The following is a 12,543-nucleotide window of genomic DNA, read 5'->3' as shown; positions in this document are numbered from 1 at the left end:
TTACAAACTCTGTCAGTAAAAACTTGTCTAATCTGACAGATTTGTATACACGTCGGCCAGTAAATGGAAATTTTTTGGTGCTGTAATTTTAAATTCTAAAAAAATATTAATCATTATAAAATTTTTGGAGTAATATGATTTTAAAAAAATAAGTAATATGCACGTTAAAGAATACATATTTTTTAATTGAAAAAGAGAAAAAAATGAAATAACTTATGCAATATATAATTGAGTGCCGTTTGAATTGATGATAAATCTGCGGTTTTGAAAGAAAAGCAATAGAAAAGAGGTTTGATTGCAATTTTAAATAATAATAATTATAAATTATAAATTATCTTCCTTAATTTCTTTAATTTTCATCCTATTAGTATATCTATTACACGTGCATGCGATATGCGAATCTCTATTTTATTTGGTATGTATGTCTCGGATTTTACTCTCTCTTTTTTTTTTAATTTTGTACCGTTTTGATTTTATATTGTAACTGGTTAAACATAAATTTATATTTTTATTGTATTTATAATAGTAATATTTTAAAAATATTATTAAGTAACTTTTAAATATAAATTCTAATTAATTAAAGTAAAAGTTTTGAAAAATTGATAAATAAATCAAACTATTCAAACAGCAGTTTCCCAAGGAGCTGGCTAAAGATTGGTTCAGCTTTTTGAAACCACACAGGGGGGTTTGTACTTCATCAAATCCCCTTCAAAATATGCCTTTGAATTATTTTCATCCTCTTTCGATTTTCAAAGTTTCTTTCTTTATTTTTTATTTTACTATTTAATTTTCATTTTCATTCAAAATACTCCAAAAGCACCTCAAAACACTATACCCAAGTTCTTTTTTTTCTTTAAAATTTAGAGGTTTGGTGAAAGTATCATGGAGGTTTCAATATTATGAGTTAGATTATATTTTATTTCTTATACTTAAAAAATGAGTAAGTTATAATTCTTGTACGTTAATCTAAAGAGCAAATGGGTTCTTCTATTAAAAATTTCATCAATTTCTATTGTTAAAAAGTAGCCTTTGTATATCAACATCAGGTACATGTGGTACACCATATGTCACTATATGATTATTCCGTCAGTCACACCGATTTTTAACAATACAAATGGATAAATTTTTTAATAAAAGGGTCTTTTTTTTAAATAAATGAGACAAAATGCAATCCGACTCCTAGTCAAAGGGTATGCATGATACTTTTACTCACGAGTTTCTTTTGCGAGCCTTACACTCCCCGTAAAAATAAAATACAAATGCTAACTTTTTTTAATACAATATTAGGGGTGGAGATGGAAATAATACAATTCGAACTCATGCTAAACGAGTATTTAACAAAAGTTTTAATCACTGTTCTATTCAAGTCAAAACACAAAATTTAAATTAATTATTGATTAAATAATAATTTAGATTTGTTTAACTAAATTTATTTGTAAGAACTGAAAATTAAAACCATCCAAATACCACTATTACTTTTAAATCAACAAACCATTCACTTCAATTACTAAATTAAAATTTTATTTATTTTAATTTACTTTACTTAATAAAATTAATCACAAAATCTTAAAATTATATATTAACTTCAATTTGGTGTAATTATACACATAAAATTTTGATCGTGGTTCAAATGTATATATTAAGCATTAATTTAAATTCAATCATCACATTTAAATAAATAAATACATCAATTTATTTTTATATTAGATAAATATATTTAACATAAAATAATACTATATCAATAATTGTGTTAATAAATTATGAGAATTGAATCAAATTAAAAATTCATATATATAAATTTACATAAAATTAAAATTTATGTATAAAATTACATATTAAATTAAAGTTCATATATAATTTTAAAATTTATCCCTAAAAATTAAAATAAATTTCTATAAACTAAAGATACCAATTCAAAAAAAAGTTCACACATTACCCAATTTACATTTTTTAACAACATCCATTGTTATTATTTGAATATTAATCTCATTATAGGTTATTATCATATCTACTCTTTTTGATACAACACTTAAAATTACTCATAGTCCCTCCCAACTTTGAAATAAAAAAATAATACATTTCAGCATACTCGAACTAAAGCTCAATCGAATATTCTTTATTCTTTAAATATTATTTTACTTTAAATTTGGATATATTCTATGCTCTTACACATAAGCACCTCATACTTTCTATATGCATTTATGGGAAAAATAAAAAAACAACCATAACAGTATATTTAATCTCATTAATATTTCTAACTTCTCAATTTCATAAGCTCTAAAAGTCGAAAAATAATCATGGAATAAAGGGTTCATTCAAACTTTTCATTGTCTATAAATATCCCTACTGCAAGAAGAGAGAAGGCAAGTCCAAACATAGTATCCACACACTGCCAAAATGCGACTACAACACCTCTAAACCTCCATCTGCGATGTGATTCGCTATTAGTAATAATGTATCATTTTACCTCCCTAAACTTTAGTGTTCAATTTATTTGCCATAAATATTCATCCTACAATTCACAAAGAGATTACCTAATGTCTTTTGTGCTTGACAGTTAATCTGGTGGTGGAGTACATTTAACTTATTTTTTCATCATTGTTATCGTTCTTTTTTATACTTATCATAAATAAACATATTATTTATCAAAACTCATCCTTATTTACTTGTGAATAGGAAAAATATGTTATAATAAATTTATCAATAAAAAAATTATCACATGTAAATAATATTAACAGTCGTTGTCAGATGATTTGTACATGACTTTAAAAAATAGACCCTATTTCTTTATCGTAAACAGTACATGTATTGAGGTGTAGATATACAGATGCATTGATCGTTGCGTAAAATTATATTATAAAAATCCAAGAATCCCAACACCTTCTTTTGGGGCCCTCAGTTCGTGTCTTTATCTAAAACTTTTTGTCCTTGTTTCCCATTTCTTTCCTCTCCCTTTATAGCTTTTTTACTTGCATACTATTGATGTCTTCTTCGTTATCATCATCATCATCTTCTGAAGATGCCAATGGGAATAGTGGAAGAAGGGGTGTTGGTGATTTCGGAGCACCGTCTTTGACTCGTAGACGTGCCAATAACGAAATCTGGCCAGGCCCTTTTGTTGAAGATCTTGTTGTCCAAGTTGCCATTGATGCTTCCCGTTCTTTTGGCCGCCTGGCAGTTGCTGCTGCACTTGCCAATGTGTTTCAGGTAGGTTTTTTTTTTAATCATCTTCAATACCCTTTTCTCATCTTTCTTTCTTTCTTTTTCCCCGTTTGATTTTAAGGAAATAGGATTGATTCAATTAGGGAATTCTTGATGGGATTTTGTTTTTTTATATCATATCTATTTTTTGTTTTCACTTCAATCTTCATGGCATTGGGGACGGCATTATCCAGATTCTGAGAAATGGCAAAATCTGAATCTGGTCAAAAATATCGTTTTGAACCCTGAAAATATGCTGCTATTATCCAGATTCTGGTATACCAAGCTATTAAATCCCCCACCCCCCATTTTTTCTTTTCTTTCCCCACTTGAGAAATTCCATTGACTGAAAAAGAGCAGAGAGTGAATCCAGATATATACTGTCAAATCTTGGATGCAGTGGTAGCATCCAAGGGGGAAACTGCCTTTGACAAGGGAACTGACTTTGGATGGGTCCATTTCTAACAAATTTGTCCCTTTCGGATGATGTAGTTTTAAGCATCATGCCAATGTTTACTTCGAAATGTCCATTTTTTTGAACCTCTTTTCAAATATTGAGTTGAGAGGGAAAAAAAGGGTTGTTTTTTTTGGGGTTTTTTTGGTTTTCCATTTTTTTCCCTTTCTTGGAATGACCCTTTTTAAAGCTCTAAATAAAATAAAATAGAAATCCTTCCCACTTTATTGACTCACCTTTGTTTAGCCATCAGCTGGAACATATCCATATTCATGGGATTCTCTCTTTCCTAATCCTAAAAATGTAGAAAGAGACCTTTGAGGCCTACCTTCATTATTTTTAACTGTGTTGGGGATTATGGATATACCATTTAGCATGATTTAAGGCGATGGTCCCTTTTACTTTGTATGACTCTGACCTTGCCCAAGTAAAGTCTTAACATTTCCATATTTGGTTAGCATTAGATATGTCGGAACCTTCTTAGACATATATGGGAACTGTTACTTCTTCTTCTCCCTTTAAATAGTAGTCGAGGGGTTTAGCCTTTAGGTCTAGGTACTGCCCTCTCTCTACCCAATGTTTGCTGTCATTTTATGTCTCAAACGAGATCAGGCGCTTGTGCCAGATTTTTACCACTGTCAAGCCATAATAAAAATTCATTGCAGGAGCATGTTAATGGAAATGAAACTTGAATGTCAAGTGAAAACCAGATTTTATAGCATTTAAACCACAGGATCATACCATAAATCATTGTTTTTATTAGTGGTTTCAAATTTCAATATCAACTTATTATTATTTTTCTATGGTTTCCCCACAAGATTGAAGAAATCAAGAAAATCATTAGGTATTTTGCAATTATAGGTTTGGTTATTGGTCTCTAGGTGCTACAAAGAAGCCATATGATAGAACATTCAAGGCTTTTTTATTATGGTTCTTTTTGTTGGCTTAAGGCTTAAGATCTCACTATTTGTTGGGTGTTTTTATTAAAGGATGAGAATGAGTCAAAAGCCGGGATGTGCAAATGCCGAAAGGCAAAAAGGACATGGAGCCCATTGCTGTTTTATTATTAAACTTATATCTCTTTGTCCTCTTAGGGTTAAGGTTTTCTCAATTTGCTTAATCTCAAAATTGTTTTTTTATGTTTATTCTTCTATTTATTTCTGTCAGAACACCATAACCAAATTCAATTCAATGACTAGATGAAAACTTTAGATCTTTTTATATTTTTTCCTGTGTTAAATCATGGTGCATGTATCGATGGCCTCCCAAACGGTAGCAAGTCGAAACATATATAATATATATATATACCCATGTTCCAGGCATGGGGTTTGGGAGTCAAAGAAAGAGCAGAAAGCAGGTAAGCTGGGGGGAAAGGACTATGTGTATATGATTCTCTGCTTTTAACGAGACAGGCCTTTGGCCAATCCTTTCTTGGAAATGAAAGAGAAGCTAAATTTTAATATCATATGGCACGCTTGAAAGCTTGCCCATGCTCGTGTTATATATTGTGTTTTTATATAACCAACGCCTTTTCTTAGGTCTTTAATGGACCACAGCTAATAGTCTTCCCTTGTCCTTTTCCTTCCTGTCTGATAATACTAAATAAAAAAGGATTTCATGTTCCACTTCCAACCCTAGGGAGCGATGATGTCTTGGGTCTTTGTTGTTGCAGCAGCTTCAAATGAAACCAAGAAAAAGGGAAGTTTGAAAATAAAATAGCTGTCACACTCTCCCTGCTCCGCTGACACTAGGTTACAAGATTGTGTCTTAATTTTGTACCAACACATACAAGTCTATGCTATAAGACAGTCGATTCAACGTTACTGGTATCTTGAAAATATTGAACTGAAAATATGAAAGAACCAAATTGTCAAAAGCAAAACGAGACCCATCATCATCGTCTTCCTGTTATTAAGAGGTCTGGCATTTTTTTCCCTGACATTGAACCTCGAAAACAACTTTCTCTTTCTCTCTATAGTTCCTGTGCCTGTGCCTGTGACTGTGCCTAGTCTCTCTCTCTCTGCTCAGCTTCAACTCTGTCACTATTAAAATAATAAAAAAGCCCTTTATTACTCATGCCATGGCTGATATCACTGTTATAACGCGATTACCCAAACATTGCTTCCTTAAACTGAAAACCCTCTTTTCTTGTACATACACACTGCTGCTGCTTTCTTCATTTTGTCACCTACCGTCTTTTGCTGGATCGGTTCATCTTTTACTAAGCAATAAATAACTCTAATTTAATTATATCAGTATCTTTTGCGTAATTTTCTCTTGTCCTTGTTAAATAGCTTTTTTTTCAACTTTTTATTGCATGGATTTCGGCCTTTATTTTTGCAAGTTGTAACCCTGAACCTTTTTTACAGATTTGACGTGGCTTGAGCTCAAATTTTGTACTTTCGGTGTCCGTTTTCCTTTTTTTTTTTCACGTGGAATGATGTGCGTGCAGGTTTGTTCCACGTGGCAAGCTGTCTCTCGCTCTGATCCACTGTGGCACCGTCTCACAACAGTTATATGGGGCCGGACCCACCGTATGCACGCCTCGTGGCGTGAGGAATACGTTTACCGTCATCAAACGGCTCAGAATTTTCGTGCTGGGAGATCATTTTACCACACCCTCCACTTCGATCCCGCCAGTGTGGACAACCCCGATGGACTGACGTGTCGCTGCCTTACCTTGTCTGATACCCACCTCGCTTGCGGCTTTGCCGATGGTACCGTGAGGCTTTTCGACCTCTCTACCCGTCAACTGGTCGGAACCTTCCACCCGCACCACCGTGATCGTTTCGGCCGCTTTTCACGTGCCGTATCTGGCATTGTGATCACGGACCCCAGAATAATATTCGCCACGTTGGATGGAGACATCCACGTAGCGATCATTGACGGAGAGCCCCTTGCTCGCACGGCCCATTTGGGCAACGTCGTGAACGACGGTGCATTGGTGGACTTCACCGGATGTGGGCGATGGTGGGTGGGGCTTTATGCAGGCGTTCCGGGTCGGGCACTCCACGTTTGGGACGGTAACACTGAAGAGCTAGCCTTCGTAAACACAAATCTGACTGACCCAGAAGCCGTGATGGGGTGGCACACGTTGACTGAGTTGACTGAAACTATCGGCCGAGTTAGGGTGACGGGTCAGGAATCGGCGGTCGCATGCACGAGTTTAAGGTACATGGTTGTGGACTTGAGAAACCCGGAGTTTCCATTACACGACCGGGAGTGGAGGAGAAGGCTTACAGTGGCGTCGTTGGACACCAATGGCGAGGCATTCATCATGGTGGACAGCCGTGGGTTGGCAATCGTCCGCCGGGTAGATACACTAGAGGAGGTGTGCAGATTCAACACGAGGAACGTCAACGTCATGGGTTGCATGAACCTAGGGTACGCGCTAATGTGCGCCGCGGGTGTAGTAAGGGTGTGGGAAATAGAGCACGGTCAACACTTGTATAGTTTGAACCAGAACGTAGAGGAAGTCAACGCCATGGTGGCAGATGATCGGCACGTGGCAGCAGCGGGTAGTGACACGGGGATACATTTGTGGGATTTTGGTGCACAGTAGCGAATGGTGACAGTAGAACAAAAGTTTAGGGTTCATGGGGGGCCAGCCATTGTACTTTGGGGTAGTGACATCTCGATGGGGGGGGAGGACATGGTCTCTTGTCTCTTTCGAGGAAATTAAATTTGTACTTCGGTTTTAGATATTTAGGTGGGGGAAAGGATTCTGCTATGTAAATCTAGTTTTTTAAAATCATTCTAGTCAATTAATGGAGAGAAAGAGCCATGGAAATGGGATTTGTAATTGGGGGGGGGGGCGGAAGTAGCCAATTGTAGGGTCTTTATGTTTCTGTTACTTTATTTGGGGGTGGGTGTTTCTTTCTAATTTTATGTATTCTTTCTTTTAGTAAAAGAATGCATTCTTTGGCGGATTGTGCTGTTCTTTTCGTATTATATTATTAGTATTTAACTTGGAATTCTGATGGCCAAGGCATACCATGGCATGCCATTGATAATCAGAAATGGGCAAATGTCAAGATAAGCATATCTATACGTAAAATAATTCTTTAATCCATATCACCTATTCACCCTAGTATATTTGTTTGAATATGGTGGAAAAATAAGTGAGTGATTATGGAAAGTCATGTAAATACTCTTTCAATACTTCTACGAAGAATTAATGAAGTTAGAAAACAGTTACAAGAAGTTAAGTTTTAATTTGATCTAAGAGAGAGTAATATGATAGTAGATTGGTTTACTAAATCAAGCTTGATCGATGATCTTGAACTTATTATTTTTGAGTTTCTTAATTTTTCTATTAAAAAATTGTTTTTAGAAGATAAACTTGGTGCATTATTTGATCTAAAGGCATTTGGTTGCCTTCTTTCATTATAAAAAAAAGTTATTTCTTGGCTTTTTCACTTGAATATTATAAAAACAAAAATACTATATAAAAATGGTATGTCAGTGGAATTATGTACCGAAATGATACACTTATGCAAATGGAGGGTGGTGCATAGGCGGCACCATTCTAAATTTCTGACACCAAGATTAAAAAAAATAAAAATAAACTGGAAATGGCATGTAAATAGGCGACATTAAAGAAATACGGGTCAAATACGACCCGTTGACATTGAGGTGACAAGACCACAGGTGAAGCCAAACTTATAGGTGGCACACCCTTGACAACACCTAAGTGATGCCCAACAGGTAGGCGACACTGGGCTGGTGAAGCCAACCTCATGGGTGGCACACCCCCTGCGAACTACACTCCCTTGCAGCGGTGACAGGACCATCATCGGTCCCGTGACTTGTGTTTTGGGGGACCTTATAATGGTCCCCAATTTCATTTTGAACTGAATGAAAGAAAAAAAAACAATGAAGAAGAAGAGAAGAAGAGAATGGGAAGGGAAGGGAAGGAAGGGAAAAAAGAAAGAAAAAAAGAGAAACAGAATAGAGAGAGGAGAAGGGGAAGGAAAAGAAATGGAAGAGAAGAAAAGGAAAGGAGAAAAAGGAAGGAGAAGAGGTTGTGTTTGGGATTTGAGAAAAGAATTAGGGTTGTGTTTAGTGTTTGAAAAAAATTAAGAGGTTGTATTCGGGGTTAGAAGGATTTGGTGTTTAAAAAAATCATAAAATGTATTTTTTTAATTTAGTAATTTTTTTTGTTATAAATAAATGTTATTTTTTTTGTTTTTGATTTATTTCGGAAATAATTTTAATTTTAATTTTTGTAAGATATTATTTCATTAGAAAAGAAGCATTAAGGTATGTTTCTATTTTATATTTTCATTCATGAGTTTTTTTTAATATTTAAATAACAACATTCGTATTTATGTAGAATCTTTTATGTTTTATTTTTATGTAATTTATTTTTATGTTTTAGGTTTATTAGATTTATTATGTTTATTTAAAATAAAATTATAACAATAACAATATTCGTATTTATTAGGTTTATTATGTTGAGATAGTTTATGTTATGTTTCTATTATATTTTATGATTGGCATGTTATTTTTATTATTTTAATATAAATTTTTTGTTTTTTATGTAGGTAAAAGATGAGACCATTGAGTTAAAATTTATGAGATATATTTAGTTTTTTAATATAGTATAGCAAAAAATATGATGTGGACAAAACTGCTTGGTATTTTTGTAATGAAAATTTATTGTAAAATTTATTGTATCACATTTAGGTATTTTGATAAATATTTAAAATGCATCAAACTTAGAAATTAATTATCGAAATTTGTTTTAAAATTGCTGGTATTGAAATAGGTTCATTGATTAAGAACGATTATCACATATCAAACACAATTAATAAGATGATAATATATTGTTATTTTTTTTATTTATGGGTTCCCTTAAAAAAAGTTCCACGTCATTTATGAAAATAAATTATGTTATAATTACTATTTTCTGTAATTTAATAGTGTTAGCCCGTACCGTGCATTGAGGGGTCGGGTGAATGGTTTAGGATATCCCCCAGATGAACGACTCATGTCATACTTGGAGTTAGCCAGATTTGGGTTAGCAGCATTGATTCAGACATTTGATTTGCAGTACAACTTAATATCCGCTTTGGTCGAGCGTTGGCGCCCAGAGACCCACACTTTTCATTTGTCGTGGGGAGTGTAGTGTCACTCTGGAGGATGTTGCACTGCAACTTGGGCTCTCAATAGACGGGAGTGTAGTAATGGGTGTAAGTACGATCTCTGAGCCGATTGCCCTTTGTTATAACCTTCTAGGAGTCTCGGTCGGTGATGCTGAGTCAAAATTTACAGGTTTGAGATTTTTATGGCTAAAAGCCAATTTTGAGGATTTATCAATTAATGCCACTAAGCAGAAGGTGATGTGCGCGGCTCGAGCGTACATTATGCACATTATAGGGGTGTACTCATGCTGGATGTAAACAATTATAGGTTTAATTTGATGTATTTACCCCTATTAACTGATTTGCAAAATGTTCGCTCGTATAGTTGGGGTTCCATAATATTGGCTATATTGTATCGTGAGCTTTGTCGGACGACAAAGCCTACTACGGTGGGCATAGGCGGATGCCCCATATTGCTGCAGTCTTAGGCTCTTTATCGGATGTCATTCTTGGCATCGGTTAGTCACCAAGCATACGTATTTCCTTTGGTGAATAGGTGACAAAATTTTACTCGTTATAGTAATTAATTGACATTTTTTTCCAATGATACTATTTTAACATATAATTTGTTTTCGTAGATGGAGTACCAATCCGGGTATCGGGAGGTCATACATTGTTCCGATATACCGTCTGATGATTGAACAACATACCGGGGAGTGGGTAAGCTATTAACAGTTTAACCATGTTATTAATTGTGCAGTTCATCTTGATGTCGTATCAGAGACAAAAAATTACGGCTATTATTCCCTCGTCTACCCATATTCATTCGGACTTGTGGTGCATTGACGCTTAATGCACATATTATCAATTTCTAGACAGTGGAATGGTATAGCAGGGATCGAGTACTCTGGCAGTTTGGTTGCATACAATATATTCTGGCTCCACCAATGCAGCTGGGGTAGATCTACGGGATTAACAAGATAGGAAAAAATGGAAATAATTGGGGGGGTTGTGCATCGGAAATATATTGCAATGTGGGACAACGGATGACGTGGAAACCTTAGATGAATATTTCTTTCAATTTGCAGCCATTGTTAGAGTACATACAGTGGTACTCCAGTATGGGAAAACCGTATTTACTTAGTGGGCAATCGATTGTAGTCCTTTCGCACATGCATCGACTTGTGGCATATGAGCTAGAGCCCGAGTAGTCTCATACACATTCTAGGGATAGTTCTTATCATCCGGAGTTGCGGGTCAATAACTATTTCTCGGGCTCGTTAGGACACGTATATCATTCTGAGTTTGATATCTTTAGTCCACTACCATCTCAATACAACACTCATCCCAGCTCGTATCTATTGCATTACTCTACTATTCTCGACTTGTATCCATCGCAGTACTCCACTCCTCTTGGCTCAAGTTCATCGATGGCGTTTAGGGCATATGATTTTTCTTCTATGTTTCGCACACCCCCATGTGCGGGTGAAGAGAATGTTAATCTCCGCGATCACCCACAATGTGAACATCAACCTCCACAACAATATACCCCTAGGACTACACCATCAAACCATCAAATTTAGAGGTTTGTTGCAATTTAAATAGTCAAGTTTGTACTTTTTTAATTCTACAAAATTATAAATGAATAAAAGACAATCTTTGTATTTGTTTAATTAGATTAATTGTAACATTAAAACTTGGAATAAACTTTGTAACATAAATTAGATACATTGCAACATTAAAACGAGGAACAAACTTTGTAATATAAATTAGATACATTACAACATTAAAACGATGAACAAACTTTGTAATATAAATTAGATATATTGCAACATTAAAACAAGAAACATACTTTGTAATATAAATTAGGTACCTTGGATTACATTAGCTCAATTCCTACCCGATCATGATGATTATCCAATATGGTAGTTTCGCTGCGAGCATTTACTCCGATTATGACCAGCTAATCTGCATAATCCATAAGGCTTCTTGTCATATTTATCCCTAATTTCCATTTCAATATGGATTCTGGATAATTGCGGACAACTTTTCGGATTCCTACGCAACCCTTTGTTTGGGACAAGCTCGAAAGTAGTTGGAGGCACCTCCTACATAGATAGGTCAGGTAGGATGGGGAATTCGTTCTTCTAGACACAAACGTGCGGTCGATGGTGTACACATCAATGATAAATTGTTCAACATTGATTGAGACTTTAGCACAAGCTACCAGGACATGCACACATGGATAATGAAGTGTTTGGAACCTTCTACAATCGCATCTTCTGTTTCGAAGATCAACTCTGTAAGACTTAGGTGCTATACTGAGTCGACGACTGATGGTCTCCGTAACTCGAAACATTTTAAGACATCGTGAATATACTTCTACATTCATCGACCTAGCCATTCGACTGTTTGCAACCATTGTATCATTGACATCTTCGACAAATACGTGCCGCACCTCTATCTGGTTGACTTGTTGCTACCCCATTCTTTGAATCAATGTAGCTAACTTGTAGAATATAGCCGAGAAGATAGATGAAATTGGAAGATGTGTTTTCATCAACACAAAGTTAATTCCCTTTGTCAAGTTGGTGGTCATATGACCATAGCGAAAGCCTTTATCGAAACTTTGAGCCTATTGCTACGGCTGCATGGTACCTAACCACTGTCGGAAATGTGTGTTTGTTTGACCCTCCGTGTCACTCTCAAGTCGAGTCATCCTTTGCCGAAAAATGTGTAGCTCTAGCTCGTGCGCTGTGTATGTATTAAGAAAATATAAGTTACAGTCTCGCAAATATTATC

General features: G+C 35.0%; 1 protein-coding gene across 1 annotated transcript; it reads left to right on the top strand.

Moving 5' to 3' along the window:
• The first annotated feature begins 2,899 nt into the window (after positions 1–2,899).
• LOC107954944 (transcriptional regulator STERILE APETALA) lies at positions 2,900–7,531 on the top strand. The gene is made up of 2 exons (XM_016890638.2): positions 2,900–3,207; positions 6,108–7,531. Exons 1-2 carry the CDS (start codon positions 2,983–2,985, stop codon positions 7,215–7,217), a joined length of 1,335 nt encoding a protein of 444 aa, XP_016746127.1. The 5' UTR covers positions 2,900–2,982; the 3' UTR covers positions 7,218–7,531.
• The last annotated feature ends 5,012 nt before the right edge of the window (positions 7,532–12,543 follow it).

This window comes from Gossypium hirsutum, chromosome D07, assembly GCF_007990345.1.
Source record: "Gossypium hirsutum isolate 1008001.06 chromosome D07, Gossypium_hirsutum_v2.1, whole genome shotgun sequence".
Lineage (NCBI taxonomy): Eukaryota > Viridiplantae > Streptophyta > Magnoliopsida > Malvales > Malvaceae > Gossypium > Gossypium hirsutum.
Note: the sequence above shows the minus strand (reverse complement) of the source record. Positions and strands in the feature narration are given on the sequence as shown.